Below are 27,700 nucleotides of genomic sequence, written 5' to 3'. Positions count from 1 at the left end.
AGCTCCCAGCCTCTGTGTGCCTCTTCAGACCTTCGCTGTCAGGCGTGAGACATGGCGCTGTGGAAAAGTACCGATTCCTTCCCTGCTCCAGGCAGCTTCAGCCTGTGCTTTACAGCAAACTGAGCAGCCCGGGAACTTCCCAGTTGCTGGCACATGCTGTGAAGTTACAGAAGAGGCGCAAACGGAGTTGCAGTAAAGGCTCTTGCTCTTGTCGCCTGAGAGGAGTGAAACCCAAACTCGGTATTAGCAGGGCAGGATGGTGACCCTCAGCTGAGCAGTGTGGGCTGCACCCGGGAGAGGGCAGCGCCATCCGCATAAACACCCAGTTCGTTGCCGTGCTGTGTGCGTCCCTGGACGTGCTGTGTGCGTCCCTGGACGGCTCTGTCGGCTGTCCCCTTGCCTGCTCTTCCCCCGCCAAGAGAGCTCAGGCTAGTCCAGACAACTCGCGGGTGACGAGTTAGGAAAAGGAAAGCTGGCGTGATCGAGTTTTCTAATATAACTTTAGACTGATTTAAACCTTAATCTCTCGCACGGCCTAATGTCTTGGTGTAACGACTTACAGGCACTGCAGACCCGGTGGTGTGGTAGGGCTGAACTCCTGCAGGTTGTCTTGCTCAGACTTCGCAGTGCAATTCAAGACACGTGTTCTCTGCTGTTCTGCAACCTGTCTCATTAGGCGGTGCCAGTAAAGCTGAGCAGAGACATGTTGCTTGTGTTACGGAACAGTTACTGATGTTGTTCAGTTCTCAATGTTTTCAGCTCAAAGACTATTAGAAAAACCAGCCAGATGTTTGTAATTCTCCAGACCATGTTCTCTGGTACACGCTCTCTTCATCTGCTGCTAGGGACTTGTTTTTCCTGGCTGCGTGAATCGGGAAGCTGGTCTTCTTCAAGTGCCTCGTTCAGCTCGCTGCTTGTCGTGGCCCTTTACGCAGTCAAGCAGTGTAGCTACAACCACCAGTAACAGGGAAAGGACTCTCAGGGGACCTGGTTGGGAAGCAGCGCAGTATTTTAAATGTTTGGTCTGAAGCATAGAAAATGGATGTGTGAGAGAGGATGGCGTGAGGTACGAAGAAGTAGTTTTTTGAAACCATGGGCTAAGTCACTGTTGTGCCCAACTGCAGAGGGAGACCAGGGTAGGTAGAGGCTCCAAGGCAGGTTGGAGCAGAGACTGTGCTATAAAGCAGAGAGTTGAAGAGCTTTAAGGATAACCCTGTATTCCTTAGCCTGAAAGAGTTCCTTGTTCTTTGTTGGAAGAAGGTGACTCCCTTCATCACACCAACAGTGACCTGTAGGATGATGGGGCCAAAGGGATCATCCTTCTGGTCAAATTAGGGAGTTTGAGAACCACCACAGAGGATTTGGATGCCAGCAAAGATAACTGGTGATGGGTTCCTAAAATTAGTGGCAGTTAGAGATAAGGAATGGGAGGTGTGGAGCTGCAGGCACAGATGGCCATACTCTGCTGTTTCTTGAGAGCGTGTTCCTGAAAAACGTGATGATGACTCAATGCAATGGATAGCAAAGCAATTTTTCCTATAGGAATTAGTGTAATGGGCAGAGGCGCATGTGGGGACTTGAGAAATGCACACAGTGTAACCACACAGCGACAGTGTAATTGATACGGAAGATGGAGAGGCAGGAGCAGTATCATCAGACTCATCGACTAGAGATGATGCTGGCTTTTTGGAAGCTGGCTGCTCAGAACGGGTCAGATCCCAGGAACCAGAGCACCCAGTTTAAATCTTCCAGGGCGAGTGTCCTTGCTGCTGCTTTCTGAGTGGTTACATCTCATCGTCATATTCCTCAAATGAGCTGAGATAAGCAAATCAATTGAGTAGGAAGGTCAGAAAATGGAGTAATGTCAATGGTTAGTGGAACACAACATCAAACAGCTACAGAACTCCAAAACAACAGATAGAATTAACAGATAGCACAATGCTGCTGTATAATTAATAGTTATGGGTGTATGAGCAAGTGGATGACACTGCTCTAGTTGTGCTGTCCTTAAGAGTTCACCTTTCACGAGGCTGTAGGCAAACAAACTGCTTTATTCCAGTGGTCAGGACTTGAATGGAGGTGGAAAATAGGTGATACAGCCATGCACAATTAAATGCGTTTGGTCTTGGAAGCCAAACTCTCGTAGGCCTGTCCAGATCTTCTGTCTAGCAGCCCAAAGACCCGAGGAGTCCTGGGTGAAAACTTGACAGTAGAAACCAAAATGAGGGCTTGCGTCAGGGCAGCAGATGCAGGCAGCAGACGCAGGCAAGGTCCGGCTGTACTTCAGGCTGGCTGGAAGCTGTGTCGCTGCACTGGCGTGACACTGAGTTGAACTAGGATAGTTACCTTCTGAAGCAAAAACGCCGCAGAGAAGCCAGTTGCAGGGCAGATTCAGCACAGAATACCTGTGGCTCCACAGCTTCCAGTTCGGAGGTGGCTTGAGGCATAAGCCAGGGGAGCTCTGCTCACGAATAGTGTATGGACCACCTTATTTTGAAAGGCTTTCCCTGGGTCTTTTTTTGCTGTCGAGCTGCTGGGCAGGGAAAGTGATGAGAAGAACATAATGTTTGTTAGTTCAGCTGGGAACTATAAGCTTCTCAAATAGGCTTGGGAAGACTATCAGAAATGAATGGGAGGCTTATGTTCAGGGGAACTTATTATTCTGACCAGCAACTTTTTCCTTGGTTAAGGATGAATAGGCCTTTCAAATATATCAGACAGACCTCATATTAATGCACACATTATTGGGGGAAGAATCACATGTCCAAAGGCTGGATCCAGCCCATGAACCATAGGTTCTCCCATTCCCTCTGACTCCTCTCTGCTGCCAGACAGGTTTTTGCATCTTTATCCCGTTGTTAAATGTGAGAAACCGGTCTGACTTTTGCATTAGAATCAAGAAAGATTGAACTTTTGGGACTATTGCCTTTGGAGCCTGTGGCAAACCAGCCATTCCCTTCAAGTCCGTCATGCTTTTAGGCAGTACAAAAGGTAACACCTAATTAATGTGGATAGTTTAATTTGGCTCAACCTCAGTTGTTCTGTGCTTTTGGAGGGAAAGCAAGAAGCAAAGCCATAAAGAATTACTGCCTCAATCCCCCTTGTGTTTATATTCAGTATTAATATTGATTCTCTGTGTTCCAGCTTTGTTTCTTAATAAGCCACCCACAAAAGTGCGGGCTTAGAGCTGAGTTTCCTAGCCAGATAAATATGATGGAACAGTATTCTAATAAGCACTGGATGCTTGTGACTCATGGAAACACAGTGCGTATGTCAGATGGCTGTTATCAGGCTCATTCATAAGAGCCGGCAGCAAGCCGAATCTGCATGTTAATGAGATCTGGAGATGACCAGCCACTGTCCTTCTCTCAGAGGGATCCAGCCAGGCATGGTGGTATGGCAGGAAGCTCTGTGTCAGCTGCCGCAGCTGGTTCTCCTCTTACCAGACTGATTTTTAGGTGAGGTGTTGCAGAAGCGGCTAAGAAAGTCAAGACTGGTTGTCCCAAATGATGTTCTCTCTCTTCTGGTCAAGCAGTGGAGAACCAGCCCCTCATCTTGTAGTCTCTGTCTCATCGTTGCACTGCTTCCAGTGTGTTTCTGTCTCTTCTCCGGTGTTCTGTAGGCAAGAAAGCTTCTCAAGCAAGAGTTTCCTTCTGTGGCGCTATGGGGTTTGGCCTGGTCTGGGCTCCTGGAGCTATGGGATTACCCCTGATAAATGATCCTAATTCCAAAGGCAAGAACATCCTACCCTGTCCAGGCAGGGGACGAATCACAGCTCCCAGTGCTGCAGCAAAGGACAGGAGCTGGAGGCACTGCTGAACGTGATAACAGGGTGGTCCCCATCCGTTATGGGCCTCGTTGTCCCCTGCTTCCAGTCAGCTGCCGTAGGAGAACTGTGCGCTCAGTGTGTCATCTCCGCTCGCTGCCGCAGAAGGGATTGCTGCGAAGGTCTGCCTGTGAGCTCTGTGCTCCGGGGGTATTCGGTCCCACCGTATTTATAGTTCAGATCTGTCACACAAACACTGAAATATGTCGGATGGAGTTTATGGCATACCTGGGATGAACGTTGGCAGGACCAGGCTTGTTTCCCTGCTGTGAAAATACCCGCTGGCCCCAAGGCGTATGTTGTCGTGCTGTTTTGATCTGTGCCTTTCCCCACCAGAGGGAAGAGATTAAATGAGGTTGTGGTCAGCTGCAGGATACTGAGCTGAAGCTGCACGGGCTGCGTTAGCTGCTGCGCTCGCGGGGCTGCGTGTAGTCATGGTGGCGTTTTGGTTTCTAACCTCTTCGGTACCTAGCGTGGCGGTGAGATGTGCTGAAAAATTAGACTGCTCTTCTAGAAGGCTGTTAGCCCTTTCTGCTGTGGAGTGTCTGTAACGTGGGAGAAACTGTACTGTCCTCCCAGCTGGATCAGAGCAGTATCTGTCCTTGTCTCTTATGCCTTTTATATCTCCTCATGTTTAAATTGCTAGGAGGAGCTGAGTTAACCTGCCAGGCCCACAGTGGTCTGTGGACACTGGTCCGTTTTTGGGTGAAACTCATTCTGCTCCTGGCCATTACATTCGTCTCCCTTTCAGTTCTCTCCAGCCCCGGGGGTAGGTTAGGAATTCAGCTAGGAATTCACCTCCCCTTTGTTTGCCGTCTCAAGCTGTTATTCTGCATTTGGATACAATAAAGGTATTTAGAAACTGCTTGTGAAATCACAGATTTGGCAGAAAAAACTTTCTGTAGTGAAATCAGGCTTTGGTTACCCACTTGGAACAACTCCTGCTTCGGTCTGGGGGTGGATTTTTGGTATTCCCTTACCTGAACTGGAGCCCAAGGCTGAGCTGAACGCAAGCTGCCAAAGGGGGCTGCATCAAAGCTTCCTGGAGCTCAGCCACGTTGGCGTTGGAAGTTGCTGCCTGGACCTGGCAGTCCCATTTCTGCCCTCACTGAACCCAAACAAGGAGTTCACCTGAAGTTCTGCTCTCCCAGCCACCGTCCTAAGCTCCAAATGGGAAGTCATGCCTTCACCTGGGAAACTGTCAGATCAAAGGAAGGAACCATGGAGGAGAATGAAAGCCCTCAAGGGAGCAGACACCTAATCCCATACCTGTCGGCGTGTCTTCCTGTTTTAGCATAATTAGCAAGACTGTGAGTATCTTACATGGGGCCTTACACTAGAGGGAAGCCTAAGTGCTTTGTAGGGTAAACGTAGGAGTCATGTCAACTGCTCCTGAAGCATGGCTACCTCTGGACTGGAACAAAGCCTCTGGTTCCTAGCCGAACGTGTACCTTGTCTTCTGGCCTAAACAGCAGTGAAATGTTTCTAATTTTCAGACTCCTCAGCAGTGGCAATGAGGGAGCACTGGTGAGACGGTAATGGAAGGTTATTTATAATTGCATTTATTTACGTTGCTGCAGACTTTATATTATGCTGTTTGTTTATCCTCACTGGGCCTATATTTGTTCGTATACATCTGAGTTAACAGACACCTGATTTTTTTAGGATAAATAGATTTTTTTTCCTTTACATGGTCCCTTTAATCTTTTCTCATAATGCGTGGAACAAATTATACAGTACTTTGCTTCAGTGGACGTTTTTGACTGGTTATTGAGTTTGATTTGGCGCGTGGCCTCTGGGACCTGGAGCAGATACAACAGCCCAGATTTCCTCATGTTGGCTATGAATTATCTTAAAAGACTGAACGCACCCTGTGGTTTCCCATACTGGATAGTCGAAGAAGCTGAAAAGTGAGACCCTCTTACCAGGCAGCACCAAACAGCGGGAGTACAGGTTTCCCAAATAAGGCAGCGGGAACCAGCGGGGAAAGATGGGAAATAAAATGGTAACGTTTGCTGCTGTTGCTCAATTTCTCACAGTGTTTGCAGGAGCTTCTGTTTTAGCACTTCCTGTTCAGCGATCTTTTTTCAGGCTTACTGTTGCATTTGGACCGTGAAATCTCCCACGACTGACCACGATTCCACACTGAGTCATAAAACCAGACTCTTTGCTGTCAGCTTCCAACCAGCGAGCCGCAAGAGACAGATCACATGTCTCTTTCCGAGCCAGCTTAAAACCCTTTGCTGTGCCCAAATGGCTCTCTGAAAGCAGATACTGACTCATCTGACGTAGCTGGCTGTATGGCGGCTCCTGTATGTGCGGAATACAGCTGCTAGCTATCACAGAACTTTCACGGAATTAATTCCAGTTATTTTGCATGTTTATCGTTCTGGAAATGGAGCTGAATCCGAGAAGCAGGAGAGCCTCTGCATGACGGAGACTCAAGAGGCTGGGGCCAAGTTTGGAAAAGAGGCAGCGGGCCCTGCCGGAAGGGGCAGAGTTAGCAGGCGTGGAAGAGGCCTGTGCAACCACGAGCGATGTGAAGGACTGGGGGCGATTATTCCACTTCCCTCCCAGCACAGGAGTCAAGGAGCTGGAGAATCTCGCAGGCAGTGTTGGGGCGGGATGAAGACCATCATCTTCTTATGGGCTCGGATCAGTTTCTTTTGCATTCGCTCTGTGCCGCTTTGGCCTTCCTGCTGGGCTTTCGCACACCCTCTGTGTCCTTAAGCAACCCCACTCGATTTTCCGGGAGTTCGGTTTCCCTTATCTTCTCCGATTTTGGCCTGCAGGAATTTATTTCTGTGTGCACCTCTGCACGCAGCCCGTTCAGGCTCTCTGGGTCCGTGGCCCTAGTCTCCTCCGGGACTCCTGCGGCCGGAGCAGCCTGCCTGCCTTCCGAACCGCAGCGGAAACGCTCCTCCTTTTCCCTTCCCTTCCTTTCCTGCGCTGTGGTTGAACCGTCTCTGCTGACTCTGTATCACCATTTTCGGGTTCGTGTATGTTTACAAAATGCTCGTGCCATAGCGTGTAATTGGCCCCGAGATGATCGTGGAGGGGTTCGGAAGCGGACACGGTCTGTCTTTAGGAAGGCAGCAGCAAGATCAAAGGCTTTGAAGCGGCCCCAGCAGCTCTCCTGAACGGGCAGATCCTTTCGCTGGCGTTTAACAGGGAGACTGTGCTTTCGCCTTCAGAGACACTGTGGGCTTTGGTTGCCTTTTTTCCCCCTCCCTCCTCTGCAAAGCCGAGGGTGAGTCCCCAAAAGGGTGAGCGCTTCTTAGGGTGTCACCCACCCTGCACTTAAACAGTAACATATTGGGAAAGGGGCCGGGGGGGGGGGGGAACGCTTAAGTGGCCCAGAGAAACAGAAGCTCTTGTTGTTGCAAAAGTTCAAGTTTCCAGTTTCCTCTTCCTCCACCTGTCGAGAGGGCGAGCTGGGCCTGCTCCCGGCGCTGAGCCCAAACTCAAACATGCCCTCTAGGCTCGGCTCGGAGCGGCCGTGTCACCGAGTTAGTCACCCAGAACTCCGGGCAGCCGGATGAATAGGAGGCACATCTGGCCGGGGGCGGCGGGGGGAGAAGGCACGGCGCCGCAATGCGACAGCCAAGTTGGGCTCTTTCTCTCCTCTGGGCGGATCAAAGCGTTGAAGCTTTCGGCGCTGCCGTTTCACGGCAAAATCGCGTGTACTCGCAAAGCAGCGGGTATCGCTCTCCCCTGGCCCTGCCAGCAAATTCCCGAGCACCTGGGGATGTTCTGCTGGGCGGACCGTGGGTTTGCTCAAATTCTCTTCTTATTTTCAAAGGAATCTTGAATTGTGCAGAACGCCTGCGTTACTGCCACTGAATCAAAGGATTGATACGGAGAGGGAATGTCTCGCAACCAGGAGTCCTTGTGCCTTGCTACACCAGAGACGGTGTTACGCGGCATCTCTAACCATTAAAAAGCTGTCGAGCAAATCTGTTCCCATAGCACATCCAGTCTGTTTGGAGCTTTCTGCCCTAAAACCTTGAGGTTTTTGGAATCCTTTAAATATGCTCCCCCCCCACGCACACAAACAAAACCAGAAAAAACTCCCTCTTCTTTAGCACAAACATGTTTTCATGCCACCAGTGCTCTTTTAGTGGCTGAGTCTTTGTGACACCTGCTGCAGCTGAGGACAAGTTTGTCTTTTGAGAAACACGGAAAACGGTGCTGATGGAACTGTGTCTGCATGAGAAGCTGCTTAGTAGGTTAGAGTGAGTGTTCTGGATCTTATTTGGTTAAAATGTGGATAAACATCCTAAACATTGATCAGAGGATTTTATTTAATTAAAAAAAATACTCCTGCTGGTAAATACATTTGGCTGTCTAGGATCTGAGCAGTGGTCGTCGCTTTATCGATTGTCATATCATTAAATCAGATGGGGAAAAAATTAATGATAGGCTTGAAGACCCTGAACATAAAGTTCAGTTGTCTAGAAAATCTGTTAAGTTGCTGAGCGTCTTGCAATGATTTAAAAAAAAAAAAAATCCTGCTCCTAAATGAAATGTCAATGCATGTTATGCTACATGATCTGATGCTAGTAATTCTCTCCACTAGGCTTGGCCATGCGGCGTTCCAGATGCTTACGATTATTTAGATTCCTGAATGGAAAATTACTTGATTAATTCTAATATCTTAGCTCTGAGCCTATAATCAAATCCTGCAGCAGAGACTCCAGCATCCTTCCTGTTGGATGCACTAGGTTTTAACAGGTTTGACTGCGGGACTAAGATCATATTTCATAGGTTTTTGTCTCAGAATGGAGATAAGTCATTGTTCAATATGCACTTCCAGAGCATATATAAAGTAAAAAACCTTCCAGTGTTTTCGGTAGCTCCAAAGTGCTTAGAGTGAAAGTTGCCCTCTTAGGCTCCGTGTCGTTAGGAGATGCATACGTCAAAGTATTTAGCTGCAACTCAAATCCATGAGAGAGCAATAATTAAAATGCTCAATATATGAAAGCAAAGCAGAGCAACCCAGTGACTCACGGAAGGCAGCTGGGAAGTTTTGTCTGTGGCCCTGTAGTTAAATCGTGTTAATACCATGGTCAAGTCAGTGAATGCAAGCAGGGCGAAGACCTTGTGAATTATGTTGAACACCCCTCCCAAAGATGCTAATAAGTGGTAGGTGTTGGACTGTGAGGTTTCAACTCTCAGGCCAGAGTTACAAGCCTCCAGGGCTATGGCCACCTGAATAGCTGCTTAGCTGATTCTTTAAATCCTCAGCAGATTTTGTGTCTTGCTTCCCTGTTCCTCTCCTGGGTTCCCCTATCAGGCTGTCTGTGTTTTGCAGTAGTATTTTCCTTTCTTTTATCTGCTGGGCTTTAGGTGACTGTTAGACTGTCAAGTGGACACACTGTAGAAAGGGGACGAGGTGAAAGTTACTGTGTTTAAAGTACTTTCAAATACCCAAAGCAAATGAAACAAAATTCAGATGTGACTTGGACGTGCCCTTTTTTATCACTCTAAGAGAACAGCAGAGGGTGGCTGGGCATCACGACGGCTCTAAACCAATTCTTCGGAGCATCCAGAGTGGATTGGAGGAGAAGCAGTAAGATCTCAACATGGCTTTCCCCGGGCGTTGGGGCTGAAGCCAGTCCGTACGGCCGCAGTAAGCCCGCGCTGCTGGAGCGAGCGGCTTTTGTTGGAAGTGGCAGCGCTGCGTGGCCGCGCGGAGGGAGCCGTTTGCGCGAGGGCGCAGACGGAACGGCGGTGTGGACTTCTGCGGGGGGCAGCGCTCCTCCGAGCGCGCCCCCGTGATTGCTGCGCCCAGCGGTGGCCGCACGTCCGAGTCGGGCTTGCCGCGCTTTCTGTTGTGAGTGTAAACACGGGCTGCACGCACAGTTGCGATGGGAGCTGATCGCTAGCGATAGCAATCTGCCCTGCCTACGGGCTGCCGTCGTTTGTGTATCCAGACCGAACTGTATCCGTTACAGGGACAGGAAAGCTCTGAGGTTACGCGTGGATGGTTTTCTTTTAAGCAGCCTCCTGTCTGAGAGTATTCTTGAGGCAGCAGAGCTGGGAGCCTGCTCTTGTCCTTTGTTTTCGGTCGGAACAGAAGGAGAAAGCGTGAAGGCCTCTCTCCGGGGCAGCCAAGGCTGGTCAGGTGCAACACCTCACAGTGGAGTTTGCAGGACTGCTTGGTAAAGCAGGAGCTAAAACCAGGCTGGGATTAGTGATGGGGCAAATGAGAGTAGCGTGGATGTGGTAAGGATTCTCTAGGAAAATCTGTTCCTCTGCCAACAATGTAGGTATGAAGTATCAAACCTTTTCGGACAAAGGGTCTATTGTTCGCCTGCCAAATAGCTCATTACCATTAAACTTTTAATTGAAACCCTGCTAAAGAGAACTTAACTCCAGAGGTAGCGCTGGCTGCCTCTCCCGTCGACAGAGGGATGGTCCAAACCACCCATCCGTACCAGCTGCCCTGTATATCGCACCTACTCCGTTTGAATCCCATTGACCTGAGCAGTGCCAGCAGCGTTACCCAGAGCTTGGCTGAAGTCGTCTGGCTGTTGTCTCTCCTAGCCCGTGCTCTCAGTCGAACGGCGTAAAGCTACAACAGGAGGGGAATGCCAAGCACCGGGTTTTAGGCACCTAGTGTGGCTGACAGTTATCCGGCTGGTTTCTCACGTCGGCGGGGAGAGGAGGCTCACCCCAAAGACACCTCAATGTACACACAACAGCTTTCTTACCTGCCTTACCTTCTGGGTGCCACGTCTCTCTCCAGGGACTGTGAAGGGCACCATGGGGAACTAGCAGAGTTTCCCACAGGATGAGACTTCGGATGCTGCTTGGCGGGGTCTTGCCATTACAGACGGTGTCTAACCAGCTAGTGCAGGCAACCTGCCTGGCAGATGACTTGGGCTTGTCTAGGACTGCTTGCCCTATTCAAAAGGTGCTTTGTGGGTTTTTTCAGAATCAAAACTCCTTTTGAATTTTTAGTTATTAAATAAAGCTTAAATCCTATAGAATCGACTGGGTGGTGGGTTTTTTGGCTTCTGGCATAATCCATCTGCTGTGTTACATCAATATTCGACACATGGGACTCGTGTTTCCTTGTTTCTGAATACATAACGTCTCACCCCAGAAGTGGAGTTTTACAGTGTCTTGAGGTGCGATGTGCTGCCCCAAACTCATCTTTTTTTTGAAAGACTGTGAAAATATCAAACAGCAGACTGTGTTCGGGTCATGCAGTTTGAGCCAAGCTTAGGCATCGGTGTGGCTGCTGAGTGAACTGTGCATGTGAACTGCCACAGCTGCGATTGACTTCCGAGCCTGTGAATCTAGTTTATTTTAATACTTGATCCACAGATTCGGGTGATCACATGTGTGAAGTTTGTCTTGCATTTTTACTTGCATCTCTCACGGCACTGAGTTTGATGGTAGCTTTTCCCTGTTACGACTATAGGAAGGATGTGCACGTGTGTGTGTGTGTGTGTTACAACTGTAGGAAGGAGTAATGGCCCTGACCAGAAAGGAAGCTTTCTTGGTTGAGAAAAGAAAGAAGGACAGGCCAGAAAGGAGAGAACTGCTGCCGCCCGCGTAGCCCTCCTGCCTTCCTGAGACCTGCCTCACCGTCGTCCTGGCTCAATATGTGCAGCCCATTGCTTCCGGAGTCTTGGGATCAGGCTTCATCTCATCTCATTTAACCCGAGAGCTGTAAAAGCTGGGTGTGAAGTCTGAACTAGTCCCTCCTTCCTTGTGGTCAACAGGGGGAGGGCACTTCCAGACCACGATTTCATGCCATGTGGGTTTGGTACTTCTTCTAATGATCCATATTAGCCTTTGCAGGGATCTGCCTCTTGCCATTAGCTGAGGGGGAGCATAGACAGCTGCGGTAGACTAGACTCCTAACGTTCAGGCAGGTAAGGCTAGAAGAGATTAATTGAATCCCATGGTTGGCCATGAAAGAGAGAGAGTTGGTAAGTTTGTCCGTCCTTAAGAAAAAGCACTTTTTAAGGTTACTACATGGAATCTGGTGCTAAGAATAACAGTGTTGTTGCTACCGGATTAGAGGATGCAGGAGGGGTAGGGTAGCCTTCTGGTGCGTTAGAATCTGAATAATAATAATAAAATAAAATAAAAGCCAGCAGAAGATAGGTTGGGAGTAAAGTTGCTAAAAGATGCCAGGGAGAGATTAGGGGAATGGTGTAAAGGCTGAGGAAGCTTTGCAGAAAGAGCACCAAGGATGGTTTGGTGCCTCTTACTTTTTGGGTTTGTTTTGTTTGTTCTCTTTTCATGCAAGAAGGCTACAAAATATCTCCTGTTGACATGGACTTTGGAGATCAGCTGAGCTTCTCCTGAATCCTTAATAGTTGCTCTGTAGCCTGCAGATTTGAACAAGCTATCAGGCTGTAGATTAATTAGCTTTATTCTCTGTCATGGTACTGGTTGGTTCTTTGGGTGTTAGGCTGAATAGCATCCAAAAAGAAATCAAGCCAGTTGGCTCCGGACCATTTGAAAGGATAATGCTTGCTATCACCTCCCAGTCCATTTCATTTTGATAGCGGATGAGAAATTGTATTGCAGCGAATTTCGGTATCGAGTCCTCTAGGCTGCACTGGAACAAGTGCCCTTGAAGTAAAAGTGTCTGCGTTTTTGTGTTGTTAACCCCCGTCTGCTAGGGACGCTTGTCTGTCCGCCTTCCTGAACCAGTCTGTCTTCCATCTAGGTTATTGCTAGAAGGCACGGATGTGAATGCGAGGCACAAGCTCGGCTGGACTGCTCTCATGGTGGCAGCTATCAACAGAAACGCCAGGTATGTTTGTCTCAGCGTTGACTATCATCATAGTGGGTAAGATCCTTCATAGACATCCCCCTTTTGGTGACTCGCATGGAGCTCCATAGAGAGTTTCCGTAGCGTCTGGGCTAGTTCGGGGCGTGTTCTCAAGCTAAACCCGAGGGAGCTTTTCGTTCTTCATTTGCCCAGTACGTTATGCTACAGAATGAGGTAAGCTGCTCTGCAATCTCAGAGAGGTAACTGTTGAATTGACAATGCAGTTCCATAGTAGCGCTCAGATTTTGCGATCTGATGGGTCTGTAACCTTGGGATGTTATTGTGGCGGGTAGCCTAACATCAGAAACTCAGCCAGAGCCTCAAATAGCTCCCGCAAGAGCTGCTGTGTCCCTCCTAGCTTGTGGGGCCATTGCTGGGCCTTTCATGCTAGGCCTTTTTGAACCAAAAAGGCTGAATGCTGTGCCCTCCCTCCTTAGTTCCCATGATGATCGCTGTGGCTTCTTGTAACCTTTTAAAGGCACTCTTAAATATATTCAGTCTACAACTAAATTCAATTAGTTTTTTTATTTAAGGAAAAAAGAGAGAAAGAGAAATCCAATTTTAGAAAATGTGGGACAGACAGGAGAATGAGCTTTGATGTTACAACCTCTCAGGGATGCTTTACTTAGTCACAAGTTCATAAGCAAAAAAGCCTAATTACTTGGGAAAACACAGGATTAAAGCAAGGCACAAAAGCTAAATATCCGCTCTCGGGCGACACGATTCGAATCCATGTGCTGAGTTCGTGTGTGGTGCGAACTTTGATGTGTGCTATGACAAGCTGAAAGTCGTGACCTCCTCGGGGATCTCCTTAAGATGGGCATAGAGGCGGGAGCTCGGGACTGTTTGTTTAACTTTGATGTCCAAGCAGCAACGGGCCCCGCTGTTTGCCTGTCCGCAGAGGGACGGGTTTTGGAGCCTCCCACCTTTGCCAGTGGACAATGGTCAGCAATGGAGTGTGACGACTGTTGACCATTCCAAGTGACTGGTGGACCAGAACAGCGTTTCACGAGTTGCAAAAGCTAAGAGGAGACAAGGAGAAAGGCTGTTCATGGTACAATAATTACCTAAAATCAGGCCTAAAATCAGGTAGAAATGCTAATGAAAACATCTAGGCAGTAAAAGGCATTCAGCACCCAGGCTGGTCCCTTGTTATAGACGGGCACAGCAACAGCAAATATATGTCTTATTTGGGTATCTGGCAAAAAAGCACAGGAAGCTTTTGGCTGTGTTGGGCAAATAATGTTTACTTTTCCCACATTTTGGATGAATATTGACTTTAATTGAAAATTAAGAAGTCCTTGAGTATCTGAAGCTTGGTAGGACTTGTCTAACAATATAGTGAAAGAGTAATTAGATACTTCAGGGAGGCAAACGTAAATGCAAGCCAAACTTATTCCTAGTGTTACAACTCTGTTGCATATCACTGGGGTTATGCCAGACGTGGTTTTGGCCCTCCATACTGTTTCCCGCTTCGGAGTGTCCCCAGTGAAGCTTCATTAATGGCTTGGGAAATGTATTGAGCTGGAACATGACACACAAAGTGTTTGAAATTCCCCGCAAATCATTTGCTCACAGATGTAGTCTACCGAGTGACCTTTTTAACCTGAATCCGAAAGAACTGGGCATTGTGTACGTGGTTGGATGTGGAAGTGGAGAAAACAGAGCATGGGAAGCTGATGACTTTGACTCAATGACATGGGTTTGCCTGCAGAATTTTAAATACTTAGATCTTTCCGTCCAAATGCAGGGTGCCTGCTGGTTTTCTGGATCTGTTACAATCCTTTTACATACATTAGGCTAGGAATTAGTCTAAATATGGCTTACTTCACTCAGTGTTTGCAACTGTGTAATTGTACATAGCTGATCCAATACATAGGTCTTGGTAGTAGGGTTTCTGCTGCTATGTAGAGATGTAGTAACTATATTTCATGATATTAATTCCAGTAGGATACACAATTCTTTCTAAAAGTGTGGTCCCGCTGTAAAAAGTGATCGTCTAAAATTGGATGGTCTAGCCACAGTAGCTGATTTTGTGGATTATAAATTTTTATGACCCTTGGTTCTTAGCCCGTCGGTCAGCAGGCTCCTGGGGAAGGTGAGCTGGGTCTTTCTCTGGCTTGCCCATCAGAAGAAATGGTAACAAGCGGCTTGGAGACGTGGTTAATGTGCAACCAGCTGAGCAAGGGTCTGTATATGTTATTAGCTTGTGACATGTACACGGTCATTTGATTTTGTTTAAGCTGATTGCTCTGCGATGACTTTTTTTTTAATGTTGTTGATACCTTAACAAGTAACCCAGCGCGGCTTTGAGATGCAAGGAGGCTGCGACATTGGCAGCTGGAATGAGTGTTTTCAGGTTAGAATCACTAAGGAAAAAACAAACCTGCAGCCCCAAATTCCTGTCTTTTCAAAGCCGTTTTTCAGTGCAGAACTATGTTTTCAAGTCTGCTGTGCTGCTAGAGATTTCTGTGACCTGTCATTTAGTTTTGTAATGTTTCCCAATTTTCACAGCTCTCACTCTTCCAATTAGGCAGCTACAGTCCATATGTTTAATTTGATTTCAGAGACATTGCATTAATGATTTCTGTCAGTTGCCATCAGCTACAAAAATCTGAAATCCCATGTGCCAAGGGGGAAGTTTGGGGTCTTTCTTTCCTTTTTTCAATGCAACAAAGATCATTTTCTTCCTCTTAAAAACGTGTTGTATCCAAAACATTGCAAGGCATTGAGAAGTGTTGCTGGTATGTTCTTACTAATAGGTTTGAAAGGGGAGACTAGTGCCAAAAGCATAGCCAGGAGGGAGCAGCATCACGGCTTGTGTGTAGGGACATCACGCAGAAGTCGAGCCTTTCTCGTGGAATCCCAAAGCACTTCTAAAGCGGCTGAATTTAGCCTGTCCTGTGAACTGTCCTGTGTGAACGTCCTGTGAACTGGGAGAGGAGTTGTTAACTCCAGCATCTCTCCGTCCTTGCGGAGTTCCTTTCCCATCCTTTCCTGGAGCCTGTGCTCCAAGGAGTCCCTCTTCTGCAGGCAGGGATCATTTCTAGTCCTAGCTGGAATGCTTTTCTGCAGACGGTCCTGTTCCAAAATGCTGAAATGCAGCGTGCAGTGTGATTCCAGCCTAGCTCTTGCAGCCCGCAGCCCCGGGTAGCTTGTGTTATTCGCTTGAGAAGAGCAGGCACTGCAGCAGGGCAAGGTGCGAGGTGGATAATATGGCGTTATTTTATGGGGCATACTCTTGCGTTTCGAGGCCTCAGCAGTGCCAAGTTGGAATCATTTCTTGTCTCTGCATCAGGAGATTATGGCTTCGGTGCTGACATCATGGTTGGACTGAGCCAACCTTAACAGCGCTTTTCGCAGTGAAGGTGGACATTTCTTCTGAGAGGAGCTGGTTGTGTGATCTAGAGGTGAGGGATCAGGCTACCAGGACACCTGGGTTCCATTCCAGTCCCTGCTCAATGGCTCTCCTGAGTCATTTCTTTTTTGTAGTTTCCCTTGTATGCTGTGTCTGTCTTTGTATGCAGCTGGGGCTCTTCCTTGCCGTATAAATACCCAGGGTTCCAGCACATAGTGCCGGTTACAATTTGAGCCTGCAAGCATTCCTGTGATACCAGTTATAAGAATGATGGGAAATGGCTGAATACTTCAGTCTAGTGTCTCATTTTGGTGTTGTGTTTTAGAAACGTATCATTAAGGCAATTTAGATGATATAAAAATATTGTCAAAAAAACTGTGTTCCTTTTTTTTTATTCTTTTAACGAGCTTATTTCCTTGTCCCAGACCTTTCCTGAAGACTGGATGGATTCACTTTTTTTTGTACATGAGAGAGGGGGTCCAGGTCCAAATTCCTAGACACGTGTGATAATACAGATTGTAACAGGGTCATGGGCTAGAAACAGACCATTTGTGACCGCATTCACACAGCCGAAGGAAAGTTTTCCACTGTAATTTCCATTGCTGGAGCAGCTTTTGCATACCAGATGAGGTAATGATTCTAGTTTTAGTTCTAAGCATAACAGCGTGGAACTGTTACTTTTATGCAGTATGCAATACTGTGCTATAACTGTGCATTTCTGTTAAGGCACACACACACCGCATGTGCGCGCGCGCGCACACACACACACACACACACACGCATATTCCACTTCAGATTAAATTTTAGGTTGGAGTGACTCCTTGCTAGTCTGTTTTTTCTTCATTCTTTGTGAAAGGCTACTGGTCTTCTGAATTTCAAGACCTATTTTAAAGTGCTCTCTTAATTCTCCTGGAAAGGTATCAGTTTTAAAACAGAGGATTTATAGTCTATGTGAAAAACACTGCTCGGGGCTTCTTTCCCTTGGCTGGACCTGCTAGTTTTGCACATTTAACATATTAATAGTAATTAAGCTTTAATTAAATGCTTACTGGGAGCTTTGTGGGTTTTGTGCCTTTGTTAAAAGAAGCAACAAAGCTCTCATAAATAAAAAGACCCAAACAGTTTAGACCTTCCCAAGCTATGCCCTTATACTATAGTGACGTACAGACTGGGTAAAACCACCAGCTCATAAATGCACTTAGGCTCAGGCTCCAGCGTGCTTCTCAGGTGGAACATGACCACCCTGATCTGTGCCAGCGTGGTAGCAGCGAAGAGGCAGTGGCAACATCTGGGCTAGTAACTAAGCTCACAGAGTCCCTAACGGGTTTGTACAGGCCGTGCGGAGCCCGTGCTGCTGTATTTTCTGTTCCGTTGTCACCTGCGAGTAGCCGGCTGAAGCAACGGTGGACGCTGCTGCGAGGGTCATGTTGTGCCTTTCTTCGCTGCCTACAGTTACTCTGTTTTTCAGTGTTTCAGCAGAAATGAAGTGACAGTGAAGTAGCGAGTCATCCCTTATGAGGCAGATAACCATTATTCAGATTGATTTGACAGGAGGGGAATCTAAGGCACAGAGCAGCATGGGAACTTTAAGCCTAAGTTCAAAGTTCAAAGCTTAAAGTTGCTGGGTGGTTATAAAACAGTCACACCTCTGTTCTGCTTCCATCCGTTACAACTGATGCCGCCAGCGTGCCCCAGTCCGGCTGCAGGTGTCAACGAATGATTTTAAGGCTTCCGAAGTTACGTGTGTAACTCGTACGATGGGGAGGAGAACCTGGGCGTGCTCAAATGGACTACCTTGTCAGGCTGCATCAGGCCCCTGCATAGCTAGATATTGATTTGTCAGCAGCAGTAATACCCACGTTTTATAGGTGTAGAGAGAACGTAAGAGCAAATAACTTGCCTGCAGCTGGGTCTCTGTGTCACAGCGAGGTCTTTGCCCCGGTGGCTGTTGTTAGGACAAAGACACGTGCAGCTTTGGGGAGGGGGACGCGGTGCGCAATGAGAGCGACAGGCACATGGCTTGCTTGCTTTAGATAAGTTTGCTTGTGTTTTCTCAGGTTTAACACCCTCAATCCTCGTCTTTTCAGCTTCTTTTTTTCCTCTTTACTAATACATAGCTACAGTACTTCTTCCATCCTCCTCCCTCCTTTTTACATATCCATCTTGTTTTGCATATAAATGAACCCTTCACTCTTATCCTAAATGCCTTGAGAAGCTGGGTGGTATCTTAGCGCAGGGCAAGCAGGGGGAGGAACAAGAACAAAATTCAGCTCTCTCTGAAAAGCGTTTCTGTATTTATTACAGGTGCTTTCTCTTGGAAGCTTGTCCCCTTCCCCCCTCTTCCATGGTTGTTCTTCTGTAGGGATTCCTTTCTATTCCCTTAAAGCAACAAGGGACAGCCCTAATGCTCCGTGCTGGTAAATCATTCCTTTCTCATGTAACACATCCTGGTCAACCCCTCCATATGCTTTTAAATGAGTCCTGCTTGTTCGTTCAATTCATGGTACAAGCTCCTGCCTTGACCTCCCAGGCCTACGTCATCTTCCTTCATCGGGGCTTTAGTCCCTGATTCCTCTCTTAGCTGTTCACAGCCTTCGCCTCATCTCCTCTCTTCCATTTTCTTTTCGCAGCTTTGACTTCTCGCACATCCCTTCTCCTTCTCCCTCCATCTTCAGGTCTGGATCTCTTTCTTCTTTCCTCACCTTTCCTTTTCAATGCCTTCCTGCTGGGAATGGCCAGGGACAAGTGATTCCCTTGTGTGCCTCAGTTCCCCTTTTCCTTCTCTGTCTTTCTACGTAGATCAAAAGAGCTGAGGGTCAGAGGCTTTCGCCTGCAATCAGAACCGACAGCGCTTGGCCCAGCATGGTCCCATCCCTTCCTTCCCCTCCTTTCCCCTGCAGCCTTACCCCCTCCACCCCGGCAGAAAGAGAGGAGTCAGCAAGAGGCCCTGGGCCGGGCCGGGCAGAGGTTGCTGGCTCCTGATGGCTGGGACGTGTGCCTCTTCTGTGTGTACACAGACTTGGTACGCTGAAGGTGCTGTAGAGATGTTTTATATTGGCAATAAGTACATCATGCATAGTAATATTTTAGTGGGTATGTTCTAAGACTTATAGTGAAGGGTGACCTATCTGGAGCTATTTTCTGTCTATAGGCAATGATATGATTAACTGGTGCAGTCTATTTACCTATATTAGGTACATAGATCTGTTTCATATCGTTTTTTTCACTCCTTTCACTTCAGGCAACTAATTCAGTGCCGTCTGCAGCAGAGCTGGCTGAATACCTGGCTGCCTGTAGAAGCACGCGGCCTGCAGTGCTGTCTGTCAAAGAGCTGAGTTGAATCTGGTTTTCCACTGTAATGACAGCGCGTTGCAGGGGCTTGATCCTACGAACTGGGGCACTGTCTTCGAGTGCACCCTGTTCCAGGTGTCCCTGTGACGGCGGTGTTCGAGGAACAGCGTCCACTCGGCCATCTCTGCATTGCACCTTCCCACCTGAGGGTAGAGCGCCTGCACCTATTCCCCACGTGAACACCCTGCCCCTTTCACTACCGCAGCAGCATCCCCACGTGGGATTTCTCCAGGTGAACCCTGTGGGTTTTGTTAAGCTTGGCATCTTTAACCCAGCTGCAAAGCCAGGTGCCAGGCGTGACAGGGTGCTGGGAGAGTCACGGCAGAAATAATGGCAGCTCTTGCTCCCCTCTTTCCAGTGATGTACCCCATCCCGAATCCTAGAGCTCAGACACAATTTAATATTGTCGGCTTAGCAGGTTACTGTGCCTCACTGAGCCAAAGCAGCTGTCTGTGTGCACGTCTTCTTACCCACAGCACGCAGGTGACGTGACTTCTTTTAACCCTCTTTCATTGACGGCACGCGCGTGGCAATAGCTGCTGTAACTTGACTGTGTCTCTGAGTCTCTGAAGCGTGATTCATATGAGACGCGCTCTCAAGGGAGACAGTTATGGACAATCTAACGATTATCATCCTTCAAGATTTTTTTCTTTTTGGATTCCATAATCTGTCCTTTTATCGCTTTTGGGGGGATGATTGTTTCCATCTGGGACAATGCTAAGCTGCCGTGGAGCGAGGGAATGCTGCGGCTGCCCTGCTTTCTGTGCCACAGGTAGGCAGAGCGTATTCCCGGGAGGGGACACATCCGCATCCAGATCTCATCTGACAAAAAAGGAGAGAACAGGGACTGGAATGTAAACAGCAGCTCCCCCCGGGCCCTCCTACCCCCGCTGAGTTTTACAGAGAGTTAAGATATAACCGCACAAGGGATCCTCTTTGTGTCCAGGCCGGACCTGTGGCTTCAGCCACGGCTCGGGGCAGCCGCATATCGAAATGCCCCAGAGCTTTTGCATTGTGCTGGTGACTCACGGTCATGGGGATCACTGGACTTCGTGGTTCACCAACCCCAGCTGCCGGTGTGCTGGTCCAGGCACAGTGCCTCCTCTGAGGCAGCCCCAGTTGCATCCAGCTATCTCATCATGGATTTCCCCACCCCCTGTATTGTATGTATGTATTTATTTATTTAACAATATGTTGGTCCGGCCATTAAAAGCAGAAAGCACTTTCTCCAATCGATTGAACTGCCCAGCGAACTTCAGTTAAGCATTGTCCTCCGAGTCATCACCAGGGTCAATCTAGATTTATATTCGCACTGATGAATAGGCTCTGCCTCTAATCTAATGAAAACTTGATCAGCAAATTAAAACTCAGCTTGTTGAGGCTGCTGAGCACAGGTGAGTTATGGAGAGCGACCTGCCTTCCTCGAGAAAACTCAAAGCTGTCGCCAGCATCCCTCTCTCGCTAGGTATCTGGTGCAGAGTGTTGTTCTGCCCCAACACCTGATGACACGAGGAAGAAAAGAGGAGGTATGTTGGCCAGAGGCCCCTCCATTTAAAACCCAGTCCTTTCTCTTCTTTTTCTTCTGCACTAGCTCAGCTATTGGTTGTTAATAAATAATTAACAATTATTTAATATAATTAATTAATAACTAATAGCTGAGCTACTGCAGAAGAGAAGGATTCCTTCTGCCTTCTATAGCATCTTCACTGGAGCTTCACAGTGCTTCATATAGCTTCCTTAATTAAACCCCGCAACTGCCTTGTGAATTGGGAAGTAGTTATACTTGTTCTCCCTGGGAAAACTGAGGTGTTTACTCACCCTTATAAAAGAATCCAGGGACTGGACTGCTAGACCATGCTTTGTGGCTGTCATCCAATTTCTGTAAATCCCTTGCTTATTCCAATGACATTCATATGCCTTACGCTGATGAACACAGTTATTCTGTATTTTCATGGCGCTGTTACCTTTCCTAAAGGCTAATTTGCTTGAATGTCCCATTACCTGCAAATTGGATAGGTACAATCAATATTTGTGATTCCAGGAACGTCTGGCTGGTTCAGAAGTGCCCAGAGGGGACTGCCTGTCCCAAAAGCAGGAGGTTAGATTGAAAGATGATTGGATGGAGAGGTTGAATGTACAACACATTATTATTAGACCAGTGAGTCCTTTCACTTCCTGTTTACAAAACTGGATCATAGAGCCTGAAAAAGAGCTGTCATCAGGGGCCAGGGTTTTGGAACGCCAAGTTTTAGCGCTGAGGCTAGACTACCAGTAAGAGATCATATCAGTGCTTATTGAACTTGAGCCTTCCAGCCATCTTAAGAACTAAGGAAATGTTTCTTATCGACGCTTTACCGAGAGGGGGGCAATGGTGCATGGGGTCATTAGCAGAGAGAGCTGAGCAGTTCTGACATCATAACCTCCTCCTTTCACGCTTAGACCACCTTGCATCTGTCATATGTGGTGCTCTGCTAAACCTTTCCTAGAATGCCACTGCCCAGAGAGCAATGCTCAAGGTATATGCTATGAAGGAAGAGGAAAAGGCTTCCTGAGTCGCTGAAAGCAGATGAAGGTGATATCTGATAAAGTGCCTGGGGAGAACATTAATTTTAAATGTAGTCATTAAGAACAGGAGAGATGATGGATGGAGTTACCTCAGAAATCACAAGTCATTGTTTGTTATCATATGGCTTATACAGTACCCATATCTCACCCATGGACCACAAGGTTGCGGATTCAAGTCCTACACTGGAACTTGGGTTCACAGAATCACAGAATCACAGAATGGTTGACGTTGGAAGGGACCTCTGGAGATCGTCTAAGTCCAACCCCCCCCTGCTCAAGCAGGGTCACCCAGAGCACGTTGCACAGGATCGCGTCCAGGCAAGTTCTGAATATCTCCAGAGAAGGAGACTCCACAACCTCTCCGGGCAACCTGCTCCAGTGCTCTGGCACCCTCACAGTGAAGAAGTTTTTCCTCATGTTCAGATGGAACTGTCTGTGTTTCAGTTTGTGCCCGTTGCCTCACATCCTGTCACTCGGCACCACTGAAAGGAGTCTGGCCCCATCCTCTCGACACCCTCCCTTCAGATACTTGTACACATTGATAAGATCTCCTCTCAGCCTTCTCTTCTCCAAGCTAAACAGGCTCAGCTCTCCCAGCCTTTCCTCATGAGAGAGATGCTCCAGTCCCCTAATCACCTTTGTAGCCCTTCACTGCACTTGCTCCAGTAGTGCCACATCCCTCTTGGACTGGGGAGCCCAGAACTGCACACAGTACTCCAGATGTGGCCTCAGCAGGGCTGAGTAGAGGGGGAGAATCACCTCCCTCCACCTGCTGGCAACACTCTTCCTGAGGCACCCCAGGATACCATTGGCCTTCTTGGCCACAAGGGCACATTGCTGCCTCATGGTTAACTTGGTGCCCACCAGCACTCCCAGGGCCTTCTCCGCAGAGCTGCTTTGCAGCAGGTCAACCCCCAACCTGTACTGCTGCATGGGGTTATTCCTCCCCAGGTGCAGGACCCTGCACTTGCCTTTGTTGAACTTCAGCAGGTTCCTCTCTGCCCACCTCTTCAGCCTGTCCAGGTCTCTCTGAATGGCAGCACAGCCTTCTGGGGTATCAGCCACTCCTCCCAGTTTGGTATCATCAGCAAACTTGCCAAGGGTGCACTCTGCTCCTTCATCCAGGTCACTGATGAATAAGATTATGATCATTTCTCTTAAAATAAGGAAGAGGCATGGACCTTAAAATAGATATTGCCTGTCAGCTTAAATTGGAGTAGAGGATCTTCTGTGTTGACAGCCATGAGGAGAGGGTCCAGGAAGGAGGGTTTGAACCGTATCAGAACCTGTACTGCTAAGGACTTGAAAGATCAGAAGGGCCCAGCTGGACTAGATGCCACCCCCAGAGATGCAGCGCTGGAAGCCCTGATGCAAGAATCACAGTAACTGGTGCTACTGAGCCGGCTGCTGGGGCAGGATAACCGAAGGGTTAATTGAGGCAGATTGCACTAATGATGGCTTCCTGTTCAGTAGCTAGTCTCCGGCCTGAGACTTTACAGGGTGAGAATGTGATTCACAGTGATGGTGAGGCCTTTATCCTGCCTGAAAACTCTTAAATTAGGTTCTCGAGCATCCACCCTGTGTCAGCTCTGTAATGTGCTTCGGTGTATGAGAGGGATGTGCCAGTGGGAACCTCCAGTTTCATTGCTCTTAGGGGCACCCATGAGGTACGCTCCGTTTAGCGCCCCCATCTCCAGGAGCACAGAGATCAACACACATCCCCCAGGGCAACAGGGCAGCGCCTGTCCCATCATACTCTTTCTGTACCTCCTGCTTTCCATAGGGACTGCCTCTTCAAAATCTCTGATGCAGCTGTCTTGCTTACTGAGCTGACCACAGTAACACCAAGTACTAGGGAAGCAGGAGATCACCAGAAGAATCCCGTACTAGATCTTCCAGAGGGACTACGCTCAGATCTACGATCAGTGCAAGAGCTTGTTCAGGCAGAAAGCCTGGCTGCAGCATTTTTACTTCTCCTATTTCATACGCTTGAACAGATGGCATACCTCCCACCCTGCACTGCCAGCCAGGCACTGGGAATAGAGTTGGCAGACGTCCTACACCTACCTAGTGACCAGGGGTGGGAGGGCCTGGCCTTGTAGGCTCTCACTGTAGCTGTTCTGGACAGTCAAGGCTATGCACTTGTGCTCCCTTGGCTTTATTTACAGCCAAACCTCTCACTTGCTTTCCATTTTGCAGAGGCCATAGAAGTCAGTGGTAAAGGCCGGGGGGGTGTCAGATCAGGCAGCTGTAAAGGGTCAGATGTTCCCTTTGTATGTGGCAGCACATTGGAGTTGTGAAGTAGAGATGAGTCTGGAGCTATGCATATGTTGAAAAGCCCTTGCTAGGGGTGTTGAAGGACTTCTAGGATAGGTGTTGTGCCCCATGCCTTATGGATGCTCCTAAGGTGGTCCGGAAGGACCTACAGGCTCGTCATGGGGCTGGATCCCACGTCAGGTGTCCTCATTGATGGGGCCTTTAGGAGCAACCTAGCAGAGCAGTATAGATTCCTGAACATGGAGAGGGACATTCCTTTGTATCAGTGTTTTTTCCCTTGCAGCAAGTTGTCTTTTCTGAGGGGATGAAGTATGAGAGATATGGTTATATTGAGCTGGAATTATGCTACATCGTGGCTGAACGTAGTAGATGATCTCACGCACTGACTCTTGCACCAAGACCAAAACTAGTAGATGAGCTAAAAGAAAATTAAAACTAGTTGGAGGGATCCAAGCATTAGAGAACTAGCACAACTCTTAATGGAGACGTCTAGGGGTTTATATCCTGAGTATTAAAACTGAGGCACCTAATGCAGTGTGTGAATTAGATTCCACTGCGTCCAGTGAGATCTCATAGCACTTTTTGCCCTCTGGTTTCCTCTGTTGAAGGCAGGCTGTGATCTTTGCAAACCTGCCTGAGGTGCTTTTGCACTAGCTTCCCATTGTCCATCTCAGGGACCGTCGTCTCCTTCGCTCCAGGTGTGGTGAGCTCCAGGTATGCTAGTCACACCCTGAATTCGTAAACTGCAGCTGGCTCTGATGGACCTGGAGCCCCACTATGAAGCAAAACGGCTGTTTCTCTGGGTCTCACCTCAGGCAGGCCTTCCTGTCTGAGCTGCTTACCCTCAGCTCCCTTTATAGTAGGTTGGAAACCTCAGCTTGCTAGTGTCAGCTGAATGAAGCGAGGGCCAGGCTGATCAGCAGATGGAAGTCTACATTGCTGATGTCTAAAAGTAGGTGAGATGAATCCTACCCTTTCGTGCCAGTCCTAAACCATCAGAAAAATTTGGTCATGGATGCACAGCTCAAAGCATTTGAGAAAATCTTCAGAAGCCTCACATGCTCATGACCACACTTGAAATGGTGAAGAACCTTAGTTAATAGTCACTGTTTTAAGAGTAAGATTCAGTGCATCTCAACCTAAATATTTTAGAACTAAGAGCATTGTTGAAAAATGGATATAAATGAACTCTGTGTGATCACACAAGAGATTGAGTGGGGAGGATCTCCTGACTTTCAAGTTTGTGCTTTGTCCGCTAGATGTAACTTTGTACAGTGAACAGCGTACCCATGCCAGTAAGGAGTGTGTCTCTATTGTACCTTACCTTATTCAAAGCGTAAAATAACCACCTTTTATTCTACTAATGCATTTATGGGATAAATGGGAGAGGAGCTTAAGTTAAATTCTAAATCTGACTTGACAAGACACAGCCTGCAGATACATGTCAGTCAGTCTGCGGTGCGCATCGCAGAGAACCGCTGTCTGCCCGTGAGCCGTGTCACCAGTGATGAATACTAAGTAACGTGTTACTGTCTAGTTGTCACAGAAAGCTTGAACCCTGGAAAAAAAAAATTAAAAATTAACTGGCTTCAAGCTGCTTTCAGAGGTGATGAGAAATCTAATACTTGCCTGATGATTGTTTGGGTTCAGAAACAGAAATGGAGGACTTCCACACCAAAACTCCCTGGCCTGGCTGTCTTGTGCTGATTTGTCCTGCTGTGGCATGTGGATAACATTACAAGTCTGGAGATTGAAAGCCTCAGTTCCAAAGTGTAGGATAGTTGTAGTGCGGGATATCCATGCTGGTCAGCCTTAGCGAGAGCTGTCTGTCCAGTGGGCACTGCAACTACAATATAAAATAACTGGGAAGTTCTCTAGAAACTCAGAGGTTAAATCTCTTTCAAAAGTCCTGGAAGCTGCTGAGTTGGATTGCAGATGATCAAGGTGTCTCCGGTGGTGATCTCATATGAATTGTCTGGTTCTGAGAGACAGAGGTTTAACTGAGCTTCACGCAATAGTCAAATGCTTTTTTTTCAGAATCCCATATAATTCATGTAATTGGAATCTATTTTTGAAATACTGAGGTCAGTTCTTCCTCTTGTGAGAGCAGAAGGAAGTTAAGAAGGACTAGCTGTTTCTCATGTCTGACAAGGATCCAGAAGATTCCTTTTCAAGGATGGCTTCCGTTGGCCGTCCCAATGTAGAGGATACCACTCAATGAATGCTATAAATTGTTCGGCAGGAACCATGGGAATGAATAGGCCCCTTCCAGGCTCCCTGCCTTTTGTCATGCTTCATTCTGACATGCTATACACTGGTTTTGGTGGGATGGCACCTTTATTAAAGGAGACTTAGGTCTGTAATGTTTGCATCCCAAAAGCACAAGTAATAACACAGCTTAGTTTTGCTTCCCTGAACCTGAAGGGTGCTGTAAGAATCTGCCTTTTTGCTGGGGCAGGGATGGCCTTGTAGCCACAATGTGACGTTTGCTGCAGTTGGGAACAGTATCCGCCACTGAACCAGACTTACAAAACTATACGTAACTGTTTCCCATGATGGACTGAAAATATAACTCATGCCATGAGCATGGTCTGTACAGGTCTTCTTGAGAGGGCTGTGTTTCTCGCAGCACGTGGCTCTACAGTGTCAGCCCTGCCTCAGGTGCCTCCCACGTCTAATTGTTTCCAGAATATGCTGGTGTTGTTTCATTCGTTAAAAAGTCTAATTAAGGTTGTTGCTTTAACTTCGCTAGCTGTGAATGTTTGAGGAGGGGTCTCTGACCACTGTCTTCCTTCTCAATCTCTGAAGGACTTTGTTCACTCATGTTCTGCCTCTGCCTTATTTTTTTATTATCTGTAACAGTGTGGTGAAGATCCTGCTCGCAGCTAATGCTGATCCAAACCTTGGAGATGAATTCAGCAGCGTGTATGAGACTGCCAAGGAAAAAGGCCTCCATTCTTTAGAAGGTAATACTGTTCATGTGCAGGGATCTGTATTTGCTTTTGAGGTCCCAAAATTTTGTTTTCTGGCTTTGAAATGGAAATTTGAAATTTTTTTTTTTAGAACTAGCTTCAGTTTCCATTTAAATGCAGAGTGACTGATGATACATGAGTGGGTGTATGTCTAGAGACGAGAGAAAACATTATGTAGATGTTTATGAGAAGCAATCCTTCAATGTCCTAGAGATAACTCATTTTTATATAGCCAGAGCATAATACAAAGTTGTAGATAGGCACATCATCCCATTGACCCAAATGCATTCACTTCCTGGGGAAGGAGGAGGGTTCAAGGCAACTGTATTATACCAGTAGCCTTACTCTAGATCTTATAAATAGATATAAAATGAAGGAAGACTTGTCCAATTGAAATAAAACTGAAAGACGTGAACTGGTTGCAAATAATTGCTGCTGGGTTTTGGCCAAGCATTAATGCTAGCTTTCGTCTCTGGAAGTCTTTACATTGAAATGGGGAATTTTTCTGCAGTGTCATTTGACCTTGTTATGATTTTTCTTGGCCAGTCATC

General features: G+C 47.5%; 1 protein-coding gene across 1 annotated transcript in view; it reads left to right on the top strand.

Annotated features, from left to right (window-relative positions):
* The window catches only part of CLPB (ClpB family mitochondrial disaggregase), a 93,341-nt gene that overhangs the window by 5,481 nt on the left and 60,160 nt on the right, over positions 1-27,700 (top strand). Inside the window, exons 3-4 of the mRNA XM_067305809.1 lie at positions 12,522-12,608; positions 27,040-27,143. Of these exons, the coding sequence (XP_067161910.1) occupies positions 12,522-12,608; positions 27,040-27,143 (191 nt within the window). The remainder of the gene's footprint in view (positions 1-12,521; positions 12,609-27,039; positions 27,144-27,700) is intronic.

This window comes from Apteryx mantelli, chromosome 1 (genome assembly GCF_036417845.1).
Source record: "Apteryx mantelli isolate bAptMan1 chromosome 1, bAptMan1.hap1, whole genome shotgun sequence".
Lineage (NCBI taxonomy): Eukaryota > Metazoa > Chordata > Aves > Apterygiformes > Apterygidae > Apteryx > Apteryx mantelli.
The sequence above is the reverse complement of the archived record's forward strand: the minus strand, read 5'-3'. Positions and strand labels throughout refer to the sequence as shown.